We start from the raw sequence: 20,225 nt of genomic DNA, 5'->3' as shown, positions 1-20,225 counted from the left end.
CTCCCAGACCTGGACTAAAGCATCCGCCAATTCCTGGACAGTCTGTGGTGCAACGTGACGTTGGTGGATGGAGCGAGACATGATGTCCCAGATGTGTTCAATCAGATTCAGGTCTGGGGAACGGGCGGGCCAGTCCATAGCTTCAATGCCTTCATCTTGCAGGAACTGCTGACAGACTCCAGCCACATGAGATCTGGCATTGTCCTGCATTAGGAGGAACCCAGGGCCAACCGCACCAGCATATGGTCTCACAAGGGGTCTGAGGATCTCATCTCGGTACCTAATGGCAGTCAGGCTACCTCTGGCGAGCACATGGAGGGCTGTGCGGCCCTCCAAAGAAATGGTACCCCACACCATTACTGACCTACTGCCTAACCGGTCATGCTGAAGGATGTTGCAGGCAGCAGATCGCTCTCCACGGCATCTTCAGACTCTGTCACGTCTGTCACATGTGCTCAGTGTGAACCTGCTTTCATCTGTGAAGAGCACAGGGCACCAGTGGCGACTTTGCCAATCCTGGTGTTCTGTGGCAAATGCCAAGCATCCTGCACGGTGCTGGGCTGTGAGCACAACCCCCATCTGTGGACGTCGGGCCCTTATACCACCTTCATGGAGTCGGTTTCTGTTTGTGCAGACACATGCACATTTGTGGCCTGCTGGAGGTCATTTTGCAGAGCTCTGGCAGTGCTCCTCCTGTTCCTCCTTGCACAAAGGCGGAGGTAGCAGTCCTGCTGCTGGGTTGTTGCCCTCCTACAGCCCCCTCCACGTCTCCTGTTGTACTGGTCTGTCTCCTGGTAGTGCCTCCAGCCTCTGGACACTACGCTGACAGACACAGCAAACCTTCTTGCCACAGCTCGCATTGATGTGCCATCCTGGATGAGCTTCACTACCTGAGCAACTTCTGTGGGTTGTAGAGTCTGCCTCATGCTACCACGAGTGTGAAAGCACAACCAACATTCAAAAGTGACCAAAACATCAGCCAGAAAGCATTGGTACTGAGATGTGGTCTGTGGTCCCCACCTGCAGAAACACTCCTTTATTCAGTGTGTCTTGATAATTGCCAATAATTTCCATCTATTGTCTATTCCATTTGCACAACACCATGTGACATTGATTGTCAATCAGTGTTGCCTCCTAAGTGGACAGTTTGATTTCACAGAAGTTTGATTTACTTGGAATTATATTCTGTCGTTTAAGTGTTCCCTTTATTTTTTTGGAGCAGTGTGTGTGTGTATGTATGTATGTGTGTGTATATATATATATATATATATATATATATATATATATATATATATATATATATACAGTACAGACCAAAAGTTTGGACACACCTCATTTAAAGATTTTTCTGTATTTTCATGACTATGAAAATTGTACATGCACACTGAAGGCATCAAAACTATGAATTAACACATGTGGAATTATATACTTAACAAAAAAGTGTGAAACAACTGAAAATATGTCTTATATTCTAGGTTCTTCAAAGTAGCCACCTTTTGCTTTGATGACTGCTTTGCACACTCTTGGCATTCTCTTGATGAGCTTCAAGAGGTAGTCACCGGAAATGTTCTTCCAACAATCTTGAAGGAGTTCCCAGAGATGCTTAGCACTTGTTGGCCCTTTTGCCTTCACTCTGCGGTCCAGCTCACCCCAAACCATCTCGATTTGGGTTCAGGTCTGGTGACTGTGGAGGCCAGGTCATCTGGTTTAGCACCCCATCACTCTCCTTCTTGGTCAAATAGCCCTTACACAGCCTGAAGGTGTGTTTGGGGTCATTGTCCTGTTGAAAAATAAATGATGGTCCAACTAAACGCAAACCAGATGGAATAGCATGCCGCTGCAAGATGCTGTGGTAGCCATGCTGGTTCAGTATGCCTTCAATTTTGAATAAATCCTCAACAGTGTCACCAGCAAAGCACCCCCACACCATCACACCTCCTCCTCCATGCTTCACGGTGGGAGCCAGGCATGTAGAGTCCATCCGTTCACCTTTTCTGCGTCGCACAAAGACACGGTGGTTGGAACCAAAGATCTCAAATTTGGACTCATCAGACCAAAGCACAGATTTCCACTGGTCTAATGTCCATTCCTTGTGTTCTTTAGCCCAAACAAGTCTCTTCTGCTTATTGTCTGTCCTTAGCAGTGGTTTCCTAGCAGCTATTTTACCATGAAGGCCTGCTGCACAAAGTCGCCTCTTAACAGTTGTTGTAGAGATGTGTCTGCTGCTAGAACTCTGTGTGGCATTGACCTGGTCTCTAATCTGAGCTGCTGTTAACCTGCGATTTCTGAGGCTGGTGACTCGGATAAAGTTATCCTCAGAAGCAGAGGTGACTCTTGGTCTTCCTTTCCTGGGGCGGTCCTCATGTGAGCCAGTTTCTTTGTAGCGCTTGATGGTTTTTGCAACTGTACTTGGGGACACTTTCAAAGTTTGCCCAATTTTTCGGACTGACTGACCTTCATTTCTTAAAGTAATGATGGCCACTCGTTTTTCTTTACTTAGCTGCTTTTTTCTTGCTATAATACAAATTCTAGCAGTCTATTCAGTAGGACTATCAGCTGTGTATCCACCAGACTTCTGCACAACACAACTGATGGTCCCAACCCCATTTATAAGGCAAGAAATCCCACTTATTAAACCTGACAGGGCACACCTGTGAAGTGAAAACCATTTCCGGTGACTACCTCTTGAAGCTCATCAAGAGAATGCCAAGAGTGTGCAAAGCAGTCATCAAAGCAAAAGGTGGCTACTTTGAAGAACCTAGAATATAAGACATATTTTCAGTTGTTTCACACTTTTTTGTTAAGTATATAATTCCACATGTGTTAATTCATAGTTTTGATGCCTTCAGTGTGAATGTACTATTTTCAAAGTCATGAAAATAAAGAAAAATCTTTAAATGAGAAGGTGTGTCCAAACTTTTGGTCTGTACTGTATATATAAATTACATACAGTGGGGAGAATAAGTATTTGATACACTGCTGATTTGCAAGTTTTCCCACAAAGAATGGAGAGGTCTGTAATTTTTAGTTCTTTCAGGTTTCGGGGCTGTCACTGGGCAACATTGAGTTTCAGTTCCCTCCAAAGATTTTCTATTGGGTTCAGGTCTGGAGGCTAGCTAGGCTACTCCAGGACTCTAAAATGCTTCTTACAGAGCCACTCCTTTGTTGCCCTGTCTGTGTGTTTCGGGTCATTGTCATGCTGGAAGACTCAACCACGATCCATCTTCAATTCTCTTACTGAGGTTGTTGGACAAAATCTTGTGATACATGACCCCATCCATCCTCCCTTCAGTATGGTGCAGTGGTCCTGTCCCCTTTGCAGAAAAGCACCCCAAAGTATGTTGTTTCCCCCACCATTCTTCATGGTTGGGACGGTGGTCTTGTGGTTCTCAACTTCCCCCAAAAGGTCATGTGGTCAGATGGGACCAAAATGTTATATTTTGGTCTCATCTGACCACATGACCTTCTCCCATGCTTCCTCTAGATCATCCAGATGGTCATTGGTGAACTTCAAACGGGCCTGGACATGTGCTGGCGTGAGCTGGGGGACCTTGCGTGCCCTGCAGGATTTTATTCCAAGACGGCGTAGTATGTCACCAATGGTAATGTTTGAGATTGTGGTCCCAGCTCTCTTCAGGTCATTGACCAGGTCCTCCCGTGTAGTTCTGGGCTGATTCCTGACCTTTCTCACAATCATCCTTACCCCACTTTGGATCATCAGAGATTGGAATATTGTTTTATAACCCAACCCTGACTTGTACTTTGTCTTTGACTTGTTGAGATGTTTGGTTAGTGGAGCCTCTTGCATAATGGTGCTGCAGCCTCTGTGGCCTTTCAGAAAACGTGTGTATATACTGACAGACATGTGACATTAGATTGCACACAGGTGGACTTCTTGTCACTAAGCATGTGACTTATGAAGGGAATTGCTTGCACTGCAAATTTTTAGGTGCTTCATCGCAAAAAGGGTGAATACATATGCACAAGCAATTTTTTAATTATTTGATCCCTTAAATGTAATTTATACCTATATTTTTCTTACTTCACCAACTTAGACTATTTAGTGCTGATGCATCACACACAAATTGGATTACAAAAATATTTATACACAGATTGTAATGTAACAAAATGGGTAAAACCCCTTGGGGGTGAACACTTTTGCAAGCCCCTGTATTTGTGAGTTGTAAGTGATTTCCTAATATATCCCTTAAAGAATTTGCAATAATCCAGCGTACCACAACACAATGATTGCTTGAGGTTTGTTTTTTTTTATTATGTGACATAGGAAAAAAAAAAAGAATCACAACAAAAATACAATTTCAGTTCTCCCATGAATGTTACATTGTACAGATTACAGTATTTACAACCAGGTCCGGACTCCAGGCACTAATACTGCCCGTCAGAAGCATCGGCGTGCCGCCGACCACGAGGATCTTAAAGCAATAAAGTGCTTTAAATCGCTACAGCATCATCCACATGTAAAAAAAGAAAAATAAAAATATTAGGAGACAGGAAAATAAGTCTTCACTGAAATGTTGCATTCTGTCTATTACAAACCTACAACTCCCATTATGTGGGATTTGATGGGAGTTGTATTTTCGCAATAGCAAGGTACAGATGGCCACAGGTTGAAAACAACTATTAAATGTTGCGTGTGATTGTCTATGACCCCGATTCATTATTATTATTATTTATTTTTTATCACTTTTTTTTTTTTTTTATCTTGTGGTTTTTTTGCGCCAAATTATTCAAAATGGTGCATGAAGTTAATGAATTTTGCACAAAATCAAAAATGCTTTTTATTTTCGTCTTTAAACTTTTTGGGGAAAAAGTTTGCTATTTAAAAAAAGTCCCAATTGCGTCAGACAAAAACAACATCTGGGAACCTCAAATGCCGACAATGATGGTGAATATAGGAAAAGAAAAAAAAGGCGAACACACAAAATAAACTTTAAAAAAAAACGCAAATTAAAAGAAAAATAAATAAATTAAAACTCAACAAGAAAAGGTACACATGCAATAATGAATCGGGCCTTATGTGGTGACTGAGGCCACTGCCAGGATCTCAGCTGTCATGGACACATCTCTTTTCTTTCCTGTTTGCTACAGTGTATCAGCGTAGGTAGCGATACATCAGCGAGTTTAGCTCAGAGGATTGTCTACACTGGATATAGATGCAGCACATAATTATTTGAATCAGTGATCCCAAATTTTTATTTTTTACTTTTCATCACTGTGACCAATTTTTTTTATTCATTTATTTTTTAAACATTAATACAATATTTATTAAGTTAAAAAAATCAGTTGAATGTGTTTTATTTTACATAATGCGGCGGTGACATGGGATTACAAAGCTGCATGTAATGTGTATTAAATGTCCTTGCCCTGCAAGGTATACCCAACAAAATATACATACAAAATCCTATATCATGAAACAAACTGGAAAATGTAGAAAAAATAAAATAAAATGCACATATTGTATATACATGCACATTACAGGGCCTTGTATACAATAAAAACACAATGCGGAAAATAGACGACTGGTCACATTGGGAAACTCTTCCCCTATTTTATAGTCTGTTTTTTTTATACAAGGTTGAGTATATAGAAAATACATAATTGGGTTAAAAAAATGGCCCCTTTGTATAAGAACCAGAGCAGACAAGAGGTGCAACAGTTGCCTATAAGAACCAATCAGAAGTTAGCTGTTCTAATAAAGCAGGATTCTGATTGGTTGCTATGGACAACTGTCCACCTTTATGTCCACACTGGCCTCAGGGCCACAGTGAAATATGAGGACCTTTATATTCACAGAGGTGATTGCAGTGAGCTCATAGCATCCAATCAGATCACTGCTTGTATCTTTAAGCGAAATAATGAAGAATTAAAGCTAAAATCTGATTGGTTGATATGGGCAATAGCGATATTTTTATGCATGATGGCTGCTGTTATCACAGGTTCCCTATATTGCATTGAATATTCTGCCTCCTGTTGATCTGTTTTTTATGTGTCACTGAGAAAAATAGGCCTCTGGTGCCCAATTATTCAGTGTAGGAAATAAAATAATTATTCTGATTAGTAACTAGTTGTTATGAGACATTTTGCAAGTTATTGCCTTTAAAGGGATATACCGGTCAGTAGAAGTTATCACCTATCCAAAGCCAGGGTACTAACTTTTAGATTAGTAGCGCTCCATCTGCCAGGACCCCCACATATCCCCATTAAAAAGGAGCAAATGTGCCACTGCCACTCCATTCTCTTAAGGGGACTCCTGGAGAAAACAGAGTTCAGCACTCCGGCAGCCCCATAAAGAATGAATGAAGCAGCAGTCACATGGGATACAAATGCGCTGTTCTGGCAAGTGGTGGGGGGTCCCAGTGGATGGACCGCCACTGATCTATAAGTTATCAGTTTTTGGATAGGTGATAACTTCTTCCTACCTGAACATCCCTTTAAAACACAAACCTAATGTAAAGAATGCAGAAGTAACGGGTGTAAATATGGAAATCCCAATTCACTGATGTGTACATACACCAATGGAAGAGGGGAAAAACAGTGTTAGCAAATATGGGGGCAGGGTCCATTCTGACTTCCATCATTATGTAACGTGATTACACAAATGTTGCACGAATAAGATATTTTCTTGATTGTTTGTTTTTAACAAGACTACATTAAGTTCAGAGACCAAAATTAAGCCCATAATATATTACTAAGTGTACCCCACATGCCAATCAGATATGTCATAATCAGTGGAGATCTGGCAGCTGCGACCCCTATAAGTTCTTACTGTTCCCAATAGACAGGAGACTACACATGGCCGAGATGATGTTTCCTTAGTAGTCTCCAAAAATAAAGAAATAACACTAGTGACCTTGCGATAGGCAAAAAAAAAATCCAACAGGGAGCCTGGGCCTAAATGTGACTTGGAATCTTGGAAATTATAACAGCACAATGCAGCAAATTGTGTCCTACTGTATACGACACAAAACACAATATAGACAATTACTGTAAATTTTTCCCAGTTTGTCATATTCATTCACAAATACCAAAACTGGTTGTCACCCCTGAATCCGGGCGTTCACAATCTTAATAAAGAGTCAAAAACCTCTGAAAAATAAAATTAAATATATCAATTAGTCAAATAAAGCACAGCTTGTGAATGAATAATACAGCTTACAAGGTATCAAGCTTTATTTCCTACCCGCACTGTATAGGGGTCCGCACACCCCTACACTGGACTACTCACTACTACTCTACAAACAATGAATAGTTTATATTACAGATAAATAATAGAAACAAGAATATTATGGGACTGAGGAGATAGGAGATATTTACATCGTAGGTTACAGCCATAAATTACAGATATTTATGCCCCTAAAACGCAGCTGAATTGACTGAACCCAGTTATATATAACTTTTTTTTAATAAAAACACCCTTTTCGGTGCAGGTCTTTAGATATCTCATGTTTTGTCGAAAACATGTTCTCAAAAAACCATCAGAAATGTCTGTAATGAAACACAATGAACAGTCAGCGGTTTGAATACTTTTTTTGGCAGTTCATTGGAAAGGAAAGTCCTTCGTGTTATACACCTTGAAGAGTTGTCGCGTCAGCAACGAGCAGACATCTTAGGATATGGAAAATTCCCCCAGGTTATGTGAAGCCATTGAGATGTCCAAGATGAATCAGGAACCCCTCAATGATGGTTGCCTACAGAGATTTATCCACTTATAAGGTACCTGCTAAGGACCTATATCATTAAGTTCATTCTTTTTGTGTGCTTTCAAAAATACCTAAAGATTAAAGAAGCACTTGGATCATCCCCTTTTCATTGACCTTACTGTGGACCCTACCAGATGAAACCAAAGCCACCACTAGTAGAACTTTCGTGCTGACTTCTGAATCGAATTGTCGTTGGCTTTAGTAGGTTGAGAAAATCTGTATAATTTGATCAACGCCATCCCAGTTCTCTGTATATTAGTTCATATCAGATTCTGCAAACTCTTCTTTTATAGACTGTTTTCGTGCTTTGCAGTCGGGTAAATCGAATCCAAAGTCGGCCCAATCATCGGCTCCATTCCGATTAGGAATGGTGATGGTGTGTCGTACTCGAAAATGTACAGCCTCCATAACACGCTGACGCTGGAGCTCACCTGAGCTGCCGATGGAAATAGTGGAAGCGTTACTGCTGGATCGAATCAGCTGTTGGGCTCCATAGTCGTGGCTTTTGTTTAGCTCTTGGATTCCTCTCCATATTAAACTTCTGTAGTGCTCTGGAATCTTCAGTGCTGCAAGATCCTGCAAGAATAGACAGAGCAGATTAAGATCTGGAATGGTCCCAAAAACATATACAAAGATCAATTTAGGAAAGTCAAGAGACACACACAAGGGGAGATGAAGCTGAAGACTATGTGAGTCTGTATACAGATATATGATTGGATAGCCTGACTATAGAGACATAAACCAAAGGCAGAAATATGTAACTGGTAGTCCAGCTTTCTTGGAATCTGGATCACAATGCCAAGGAAAATCAACTGATTCCTGAAGGAGAATTCTACGTTTTCATAGAAAAAGCAGAAACCGATATCCCACCAACAACAACGGTCATCTTCACAACCGTGAGAAGTGAACACCTTCTATTCCTTCTCATGCTACCTTTTAACTCCACCTTTAATGCCCCCAACCCATCATGAGTTTTGCCACCTGGAGATGTTTGGTCCCTGTGAGCTTCTATAGATAGCCACGGCAGCAAGTAGAAAGTGTGCGTTTGATGGATAGCAGTCCCAAGAGGAGGCAGAACGACGAGAGCACAGCAAGCAGAGTTGGGGAAACCAGCCAAACTGTAGGATAGGACCGCAAGGATAATAGAGATGTGGCCAGTATGGAGGCAAAGGAAGAGTTCAGCAACCAGAGTCGGGAAACCAGCCATACTGTAGGATAGGACCGCAAGGATAATAGAGATGTGGCCAGTATGGAGGAAAAGTAAGAGTTCAGCAAGCAGAGTTGTGAAACCAGCCATACTGTAGGATAGGACAGCAAGGATAATAGAGATGTGGCCAGTATGGAGGAAAAGTAAGAGTTCAGCAAGCAGAGTCGGGAAACCAGCCATACTGCAGGATAGGACCGCAAGGATGATGGAGATGTGGCCAATATGGAGGTAAATGAGAGTGCAGCAAGCAGAGTTGGGAAACCAGCCATACTGCAGGATAGGACCGCAAGGATGATGGAGATGTGGCCAATAAGGAGGTAAATGAGAGTTCAGCAAGCAGAGTCGTGAAATCAGCCATACTGCAGGATAGGACAGCAAGGATAATGATGTGACCAATAAGGAAGTAAATGAGAGTTCAGCAAGCAGAGTCAGGAAACCAGCCATACTGCAGGATAGGACCGCAAGGATAATAGAGATGTGGCCAGTACGGAGGCAAAGTAAGAGTTCAGCAAGCAGAGTCGGGAAACCAGCCATACTGCAGGATAGGACAGCAAGGATAATGATGTGACCAATAAGGAAGTAAATGAGAGTTCAGCAAGTAGAGTCAGGAAACCAGCCATACTGCAGCACAGAATGACAAGGATTGACACTGGATTGTGGAGATCCAGCCAGTGTGGTGAGAGACAAGGTTTTACGACCAAGACATATTGCATTGGACAACTTTTTGGTTATGTTTAATTAGAAAAGAGTAACAGTTGTTTTAATTTCCTTTCCATAAACCTATACTAGACATGAAAATAAGAAACCTTGTAATATATCTTATCTGCTTATTTCTACTCCTGGTCTGATCTTTCATTCTTCCATTACTAACATAGGAGATGACAGGTGGTGCTCATGAAGTTCTTTGGAATGACTGTGTCTGCCTTTAGCTCCTCCCCGCTCCATAGAATTTAAAAGCACCAACTGCCAACTATCTCAGAAATGTGAACATCTCTCTTCAATGAATACAGATATTACCCATGAATTGAGAGTGAAAGATCAATCCAGGAGGAGAAAGAAGCAGATTTCTCTGATAAGATTTATTATAAATGTTCTTATTTTCATGTGTATTATTGACCTATATAATAAAAACTGAAACAACTTTTAGGCTTTAATGAAGGAAGGTGAGTGAATCATCTCATGGACATAGTGCCTGCCATCTGTTATGGTTAAAATTGCAAGGTTTTTAATAATAGTAGTTCTGAGCTCTGGAGAATTGTATATTTGATGCAACTAAAAAATATTATTTGTGAGCTACTATATGATAATTTTTTTAGGAAGTGGTTTTGATCCAATCTGCACTACTTTTTCTTTTGTAACAGTGATGTGCCACGATTTGCACATGCTCGGCATCTCATAAAGTTCTGGCAGCTCCATTGACTTTGCCATTTACAGAAAACTATGAGTAACCAAACTTGTGCAACTAATTGTAGCAGGGCTCTGCTCATGAAGAAGAGGGGGAAGCATACTGTGCAGACTCAACCAGAAGCAAGACGACATCCTGGCATTAGAAGAACATCCTGCAAACTACACAGGCTAAAGCTATTTAGATGCCTAACAAATACTTTTAACTAAACTACTTTACAACGTTGTTTTATTTTTAAAAATATACTTTATGAAGGGCACATGTGCTAGTAGAGGTGTGTACGGAATTAATCATCACAGTTGTTTTACATCCGAGACTGACCACTGACAATTCTAAATAAAGGTGGATTTTAAAACATGAGGATAAAGCAGACATTGTACAGAAATGGAAAGTTACTCTGGAATGAAGAGAAAAAGACAACCTAGAATTAAGACCAATATTAATGAGTTTTTTTCATCACTCTCTCACTTCTACATCCCTCTTATAGGGATACAAGGGGTGAGTTTTCCCAGCTGGAACTGATATTACTGATATTCTTATATCCAGTAGAGTTCAAGAACAAGTCCAGACTGGTGCTATCACATATAGAAATAAGACTTCAATGATATGGACACCATTGCAGTCACTTGTTGGCTACAGAATGAGTTAACGGAGAATCCATCAGTCTTCTTGCTCTGACAAGTTTATAACTTCCTTTTTTCAGAACTCCTCTTGTGCTGATTTATGACCACATCAAAGTTGAGCTGAACTTTGATTTGGCCAGTAAAGAAGCACTCCTCTTCCTCCTCCCACCAAAGTTTTTATCCTCTTAATATATTGCAATCATCATATTATACAGCACTGTGTACTTACAATTGCTCATTTTGCCTTTCTACCCAGATAATTCTTCTCTTTTCCATTAGGTCTATGACATCACATGATTAAAAACTGACTAGCTGAATCCTTCTAAGCTCTATGTAGAAGCAGGAGGTCAACTTTCTCTGCACAAGTCATGAGTCACTGCAAAAGTCCCTGGGAGAAGGGAGCAGCTGGGTCAGGCGTTGAACAGGGAAATGATAAATGCAGGGAAAAGAGACTTCCTGTTTCTACATAGAGCAGAGAAAAGAGAAGAATTATCTGGGTAGAAAGGCAAAATGAGCAATTGTAAGTACACAGTGCTGTATAATAAGACTACAGTATATTAACAGGATAAAACTTTGTTGGGAGGGCTTCTTTAATGAGTTGACAGGAGCTCAGAAAAATACACATAAAAGAGTTAGAAACTCTCCTATAAAATGGAGCTCACTGACAGATTAACAGTCTTTTTAGCCCAAAGTACATGCATTTAAGTGAACCCCTCACTTATGAAACACTTTGAGCCAAAGTAATACAGCTGATGCCTAATGCTGGGCTATATGAGAAATACCTTGACACAGGGGAGTTTGGTTAGCTCCTTGCCACCAGACCTTGCACTCATCAATAACAATGTATACCCTTCGTCTGGAGACTTCCTTTAGGGACTACTTGGAAAAATGCGTTTTGGGATCAAGGAGACCTGTACAGTCGTATTCACACCTGCTCATACACAGTCTGTTACTACAGGCTACAGGATAATCAAGGATCTTGGGACGTACGGTAGCAAGAGCTCAAGGCCATCAAACATCTCAATTTTTTTCAAATCAACATGGCTTCTCGGGAGAAGTAATATGTCTGTATTGATTGTGGTGAGACATCTCTTGTTGCATGGCGGCACCTACACTACACAGTGACTGCTTGCTGTGGCTATACTGCGGCTGCATGTGCTAGTCCAGGAGGTCTATAGCCTCAGCTGTAGCTGGTTGTGAGGTCCCTGATTATAAGAGGATCCCCCTCCCATTATTTACCTCCATAGTTAGGTTCTGCAGGTGGTATATGTTCTGTAAACCTTGTGATGTGAAATACTCGATGCAGTTTGGACACCCCAGTCCTGTCAAAAAACTGCAGAAACAAAAAAAGTTTGGAAAAAAAAAAAGCAGAATTAACTGACAGATAAACCACCGATTCTCATAACAGGACATGAACTTCACAGAGTTGTCTGTGCCAATCAAGGGCACTGCGTGAAAAACTGGTGCAAAGGGGAGTACAGAAAAGATGCTATAGCCAACAGCAACCTCTAAGAGTATGAGAATATTTGAGAAGAAAATATTTGATAGGTTGTCATGTCACCACAAACTGCTCATTATGACACCTAACCATGTAAAAAAAAAGGTCCCAAAAGCCCTCATTCTGAGTTTCAGATTGTATTATACTCCAGAGCTGCACTCACTATTCTGCAGGTGCAGTCACTGTGTACATACATTACATTACTGATCCTGTACTGATCCTGAGTTACATCATGTATTATACTCCAGAGCTGCACTCACTATTCTGCTGGTGCAGTCACTGTGTACATACATTACATTACTTATCCTGTACTGATCCTGAGTTACATCCTGTATTATACTCCAGAGCTGCACTCACTATTCTGCTGGTGCAGTCACTGTGTACATACATTACATTACTTATCCTGTACTGATCCTGAGTTACATCCTGTATTATACTCCAGAGCAACACTCACTATTCAGCTGGTGCAGTCACTGTGTACATACATTACATTACTTATCCTGTACTGATCCGGAGTTACATCTTGCATTATACTCCAGAGCTGCATTCACTATTCTGCTGGTGCAGTCTCTGTGTACATACATCACATTACTTATTCTGTACTGATCCTGAGTTACATCCTGTATTATACTCTAGAGCTGCATTCACTATCCTGCTGGTGCAGTCACTGTGTACATACATTACATTACTTATCCTGTACTGATCCTGAGTTACATCCTGTATTATACTCCAGAGCTGCACTCACTATTCTGCTGGTGCAGTCACTGTGTACATACATTACATAACTTATCCTGTACTGATCCTGAGTTACATCCTGTATTATACTCCAGAGCTGCGCTCACTATTCTGCTGGTGCAGTCACTGTGTACATACATTACATTACTTATTCAGTACTGATCCTGAGTTACATCCTGTATTATACTCCAGAGCTGCGCTCACTAATCTGCTGGTGCAGTCACTGTGTACATACATTACATTACTGATCCTGTACTGATCCTGAGTTACATCCTGTATTATACTCCAGAGCTGCACTCCCGATTCTGCTGGTGCAATCACTGTGTACATACATTACATTACTTATCCTGTACTGATCCTGACTTACATCCTGTATTATACTCCAGAGCTGCGCTCACTAATCTGCTGGTGCAGTCACTGTGTACATACATTACATTACTGATCCTGTACTGATCCTGAGTTACATCCTGTATTATACTCCAGAGCTGCACTCACTATTCAGCTGGTGCAGTCACTGTGTACATACATTACATTACTTATCCTGTACTGATCCTGAGTTACATCCTGTATTATACTCCAGAGCTGCACTCACTATTCTGCTGGTTGAGTCACTGTGTACATCATTACATTATTTATCCTCTACTGATCCTGAGTTACAACCTGTATTATACTCCAGAGCTGCACTCACTATTCTGCTAGTTGAGTCACTGTGTACATACATTACAATATTATAATACTATTAAGCATTGCATAATCTTACCTCTGCCTTAGTGTGTTTGGTGGTCTGTCTGCTAAGATTTTCAGTATTGATCAGCAGAATTTTAAGAAATGCTCTGGAGTACAATGCAGGATGTCACTCAGGATCAGTACATGATAAGTAATGTAATGTATGTACACTGTACACAGTGACTGCACCAGCAGAATAGTGAGTGCTGCTCTGGAGTATAATACAGCATGTAACTCAGGATAAGTAATGTAATGTATGTACACAGAGACTGCACCAGCAGAATAGTGAGTGCAGCTCTGGAGTATAATAGAGGATGTAACTCAGGATCAGTACAGTATCAGTAATGTAATGTATGTACACAGTGACTGCACCAGCAGAATAGTGAGTGCAGCTCTGGAGTATAATACATGATGTAACTCAGGATCAGTACAGGATCAGTAATGTAATGTATGTACACAGTGACTGCACCAGCAGAATAGTGAGTGCAGCTCTGGAGTATGATACAGGATGTAACTCAGGATCAGTACAGGATAAGTAATGTAATGTATGGACACAGTGACTGCACCAGCAGAATAGTGAGTGCAGCTCTGGAGTATAATACAGGATGTAACTCAGGATAAGTAATGTAATGTATGTACACAGTGACTGAACCAGCAGAATAGTGAGTGCAGCTCTGAGGTATAATACAGGATGTACCTCAGGATCAGTACAGGATAAGTAATGTAATGTATGTACACAGAGGCTGCACCAGCAGAATAGTGAGTGTAGCTCTGGAGTATAATACAGGATGTAACTCAGGATCAGTACAGGATCAGTAATGTAATGTATATACACAGTGACTGCACCAGCAGAATAGTGAGTGCAGCTCTGGAGTATAATACATGATGTAACTCAGGATCAGTACAGGATCAGTAATGTAATGTATGTACACAGTGACTGCACCAGCAGAATAGTGAGTGCAGCTCTGGAGTATAATACAGGGTGTAACTCAGGATCAGTAATGTAATGTATGTACACAGTGACTGCACCAGCAGAATAGTGAGTGCAGCTCTGGAGTATAATACAGGATGTAACTCAGGATCAGTACAGGATAAGTAATGTAATGTATGTACACAGTGACTGCACCAGCAGAATAGTGAGTGCAGCTTTGGAGTATAATATAGGATGTAACTCAGGATCAGTACAGGATCAGTAATGTAATGTATGTACACAGTGACTGCACCAGCAGAATAGTGAGTGCAGCTCTGGAGTATAATACAGGATGTAACTCAGGATCAGTACAGGATAAGTAATGTAATGTATGTACACAGTGACTCCACCAGCAGAATAGTGAGTGCAGCTCTGGAGTATAACACAGGAGGTAACTCAGGATCAGTACAGGATAAGTAATGTAATGTATGTACACAGTGACTCCACCAGCAGAATAGTGAGTGCAGCTCTGGAGTATAATACAGGATGTAACTCAGGAGCAGTACAGGATAAGTAATGTAGTGTATGTACACAGTGACTGCACCAGCAGAATAGTGAGTGCAGCTCTGGAGTATAATACAGGATGTAACTCAGGATCAGTACAGGATAAGTAATGTAATGTATGTACACAGTGACTGCACCAGCAGAATAGTGAGTGCAGCTCTAGAGTATATTACAGACCTCTCCAATGACTTATTTGATGCTCATTTTACTGAAAAACTGGACAGTGTCTTAGAAACGTCTGTTTTGGCTGCATGACAGGGCAAGCTAAATACATATAAATTTGAATAGCTCTCTATATATTTTAATAAGGTGTCATATAGAGGTGAGTTTGTCATTTAGGGGCATAGTGGTGATAAGCCAATGTGTTACCTGTTCTTTACATTTACATAAAACCGTGTAATCTGCTTCATTGTCTTCAATACGAGATTTATTATAATTCTCTTTCAGTGCAGCAGCATTGACTTAAATTAGAAATCCAGTAATGCGATAACCCGGCTACAAGTTATTATAAATATTTTGAGAGAAATGTTCCAAAATCTGTGAATTAGTTATGAATCCAAAAATTGTATATGATATATATATATATAGAAATGTCCTATAGAGTGTTTAGATTTGAAATAATTGTTTGGCGGTGAAGGTATCACACGTAGTGATTCTGTATTTTGTGATCCTGTAAATAGGAGTTTCCATTACTGGGGAAAACGGCTGTCCATCACACATTTTCCCTGCAGCGTCTTCTACTGGGGAGATGTGATGTTTTCGGCTATTTCTTACTCTCCCATTGATCTAAGGGAGCAGTCCCTCCGCAGACCTCCCTCATCTCCTGGAGATGATTGCAGTTTTACTACGATGAATGTTTCCTTCAGCACTTTAAGACATTTCTATGACATCCCCAGCCTAAATATGGTTAGCCCCGTTTTCCATCTTGCTCTCTTTCTTTCTTCTTTTCTCCCATCTATATTTTTAGATGAAAAATGTACAAAAATTGGTATAACGCAGTGGGATCAATACAGTCAAGAAGGCCTAGCTCAAGCTCTCCTCCGATTCCTGTTTTAGTAAATATTACAATTCCCCATAAATAACAATTCTGGAGCACCATTTTATTGTTGTTCCTCTGTTATTCCCCCTGGAAATGCATGAGTAAGTTGACAATTGCCTGCTACCATTTTCCTTATCAGTGTCCCATCAGTGTTGATACTTTTCTGAAGTTTATGTTATAGGTAGTTTATCATGTGTTGTGCGCTACATGACCACGATTGTTACGACAGGTAATTTAGGGGGCAGGTTAGTCCACAGAGGATGTATCTACATTAGATCTATGCAGAGTATGGGTGACAACCATGTAAGTAACAGAGCAGCAGGCGTACCTGACAAGGCTGGGGTCAGCGATGTAGGGCGGTGGGGGAGTGCAGTGTGACCCCGATACCATAGACTGGGAAGAGTGGGCGCCGTTCATCTCCCCATTTGGTTGCATGGAGTGGTTGTTCAGCATACCAGATCCTGGAAACACAGGAGGAAACAGAGTATTACATGACCTTAATGACCATATGACACAATACCATAGAGGTAATAACAGGTGGAGGGTGTGGATAATATTCTTACCCATGGGCATCATCCCTGGTGCAGGGTTTGCGCCGTGCTGGTTGGGCTGCCCAACTAGCTGGTTGACGGATGGCAGCTTGTTGATCCCTCCATGGACTTTATTCATTGGAGACATGACAGGACCATAGGATGACTGTGATTGCAGGTGGGCACTGGGAAGGAACATATGTCGTTACTATAGATGACTCCTTTTTGTAGCTTATACATTCCCAGAAATGTGTTATATGTCAAAAGATGTAATGTATCGGTTTACCACTGAGCAAACATAGAGGAGACGTCAGAAAAAAAAAAAACCACAGCCTCCCTGCTGGTGTGGGATCTTATCATTGCACTTCACCATGATGGGACCTGGAGGTCCAGTGCTTGGTGCCTGTCTTCCCCAGGTCCATCCTCTATTCATGTGAAGGTTCACACAACCCAGGATCGGTTCTTATCCTGTTTTGTGCTAAGTTTAGAATCAGGAAAGCTGCAAACATGCACAGTGAGCTCGCTCATGAGCCTCTATTGCCAGGTGGAGGCCAAATAAGTCTCCCTGTGGCCTCTGTCTGGTCCTCATACATTAGTATACCGCAAGAAATGAACAGAACAGCGCAGAGGACTTCATTATTCCATTGTGCAAAGTCCAGTATAAATTGTATCTGTAAACAGATGATGAATAGATGGATACAAGTGTATCAGTCACAGGAGGCTGCTGCTTCATAAGATGTCTCATGGCTTTTAGTGACTTCTGTATTAAACAGATGCCATTGTAGTCTATAGGTGACAGATTCCACCTATAGACTTCAGTGTCGTCTTTTCTTTGTCATGTTGAAAATGATATCTGATGTGCAGGCTGGATGTTATAGAGCAGGACGAGCTGATCAGGATGATAGACATGCTTGTGGGAAAATGTTCTGTAAAACTTGTATTTTATTCAGTGAAATCCCTGGTGTTATATAGGAGGACCGCCCACTGGACTCACTAGTAGGACCAACCACTGGACTCACTAGTAGGACCGCCCACTGGACTCACTAGTAGGATCGCCCACTGGACTCACTAGTAGGACCAACCACTGGACTCACTAGGAGGACCAACCACTGGACTCACTAGGAGGACCAACCACTGGACTCACTAGTAGGATCGCCCACTGGACTCACTAGGAGGACCGCCCACTGGACTCACTAGGAGGACCGCCCACTGGACTCACTAGGAGGACCACCCACTGGACTCACTAGGAGGACCAACCACTGGACTCACTAGGAGGACCAACCACTGGACTCACTAGTAGGACCAACCACTGGACTCACTAGTAGGATCGCCCACTGGACTCACTAGGAGGACCGCCCACTGGACTCACTAGGAGGACCGCCCACTGGACTCACTAGGAGGACCACCCACTGGACTCACTAGGAGGACCAACCACTGGACTCACTAGTAGGATCGCCCACTGGACTCACTAGGAGGACCGCCCACTGGACTCACTAGGAGGACCAGCCACTGGACTCACTAGTAGGACCAACCACTGGACTCCCCCTAGTAGGACAGTTCACTGGACTCACTAGGAGGACCGCCCACTGGACTCACTAGTAGCACCGCCCACTAGACTCACTAGTAACACCGCCCACTGGACTCACTAGTAGCACCACCCACTGGACTCACTAGTAGGACCGCCCACTCGACTCATACATACAAACACCAGGAATTTCAGTTAATAAAACACAAGTTTTACTGGATCTTTTCTTACAACCCTACATATAATTCTGCTCAGCTTCTCCTTCTCCTGTCCACAGATCGGACAGCATGTACAACATGACCGATTCCCATTAATGTACTTGTTGGGAGCTTTTCCCAGTGTATACCTTAAATGGGGGTAAAAGAAAAGATGATTTGAAAACGGCCTTATACGACAGGATATTGGGCTGGGCTGAGCAGGAGCCCCCACTAGTGAAGTGACATTAGTGGGCACAGAGATGGGTCAGTCTGCCCATCCTACATCCATGATAAGTATTTGTCTTACTGTCTCTGGAGCAGCTGCTGCTGTTGCTGTCGGTAGGAGTCCACTAACTGCTGCGGCACCAGCTCCACCAGCTCCAGACTCTCCTTTATCTTCATTAAGATTTCAAAGTTCTCCCGACCACGAACCTGAAACAAGCGAGTCTGGTCAGGACATCAACAAGGGTGGGGGGGGCAGACATAAGAAAAATCACAGGAAGAAAGTGGGACTGGTCATGATGTAGATACGTACGGCCACAGCACATCTTACTGTAATGTCACATACATTGTGTGTCTTTATGCACATAGTGCACTTTACTGACGTGTATAGAGTAGTACGCCCTTACTGACGTGTATATACAAGTGTATATAGTAGTATGCCCTTACTGACGTGTACATAGCAGTATGCCCTTACTGACGTGTGTATAGTAGTATGCCCTTACTGACGTGTATATGAGTGTATATAGTAGTATGCCCTTACTGACATGTATATAGTAGTATGCCCTTACTGACGTGTATATAGTAGTATGCCCTTACTGACGTGTACATAGCAGTATGCCCTTACTGACGTGTACATAGCAGTATGCCCTTACTGACGTGTATATATGAGTGTATATAGTAGTATGCCCTTACTGACATGTATATAGTAGTATGCCCTTACTGACATGTATATCCGAGTGTATATAGTAGTATGCCCTTACTGACATGTATATAGTAGTATGCCCTTACTGACGTGTATATACGAGTGTATATAGTAGTATGCCCTTACTGACGTGTACATAGCAGTATGCCCTTACTGACGTGTATATAGTAGTATGCCATTACTGACGTGTACATAGCAGTATGCCCTTACTGATGTGTATATAGTAGTATGCCCTTACTGACGTGTACATAATAGTATGCCCTTACTGACGTGTATATAGCAGTATGCCCTTACTGACGTGTATATGGTAGCATGCCCTTATTGACGTGTACATAGTAATATGCCCTTACTGATGTGCATATAGTAGTATGCCCTTACTGACGTGTACATAATAGTATGCCCTTACTGATGTGTATATAGTAGTATGCCCTTACTGACTTGTATATAGTAGTATGCCCTTACTGACTTGTATATAGTAGTATGCCCTTACTGACGTGTATACAGCAGTATGCCCTTACTGACGTGTATATAGCAGTATGCCCTTACTGACTTGTATATAGTAGTATGCCCTTGCTGACTTGTATATAGTAGTATGCCCTTACTGACGTGTATATAGCAGT

At 41.8% G+C, this 20,225-nt stretch overlaps 1 protein-coding gene across 7 annotated transcripts in view; it reads right to left on the bottom strand.

Moving 5' to 3' along the window:
• Window positions 1-4,252: 4,252 nt before the first annotated feature.
• Window positions 4,253-20,225, bottom strand: part of TP73 (tumor protein p73) — a 201,833-nt gene continuing 185,860 nt past the window's right edge. For 6 of the 7 annotated variants that reach the window (XM_073656505.1, XM_073656503.1, XM_073656504.1 and 3 more), the window contains 5 exons: window positions 18,988-19,112; window positions 16,992-17,143; window positions 16,757-16,889; window positions 12,196-12,289; window positions 4,253-8,297 (listed from right to left, as the gene is read on the bottom strand). In XM_073656505.1, coding sequence (XP_073512606.1) covers window positions 7,977-8,297; window positions 12,196-12,289; window positions 16,757-16,889; window positions 16,992-17,143; window positions 18,988-19,112 — 825 coding nt within the window. In that variant the 3' untranslated portion in view covers window positions 4,253-7,976. The remainder of the gene's footprint in view (window positions 8,298-12,195; window positions 12,290-16,756; window positions 16,890-16,991; window positions 17,144-18,987; window positions 19,113-20,225) is intronic. The other variant, XM_073656509.1, reaches the window with a different exon arrangement.

The sequence above is a fragment of the Phyllobates terribilis genome, unplaced genomic scaffold (assembly GCF_046119375.1).
Source record: "Phyllobates terribilis strain yellow unplaced genomic scaffold, ASM4611937v1 Scaffold_12__6_contigs__length_324123572, whole genome shotgun sequence".
NCBI lineage: Eukaryota > Metazoa > Chordata > Amphibia > Anura > Dendrobatidae > Phyllobates > Phyllobates terribilis.
This window is presented reverse-complemented; position numbering and strand designations above follow the sequence as displayed.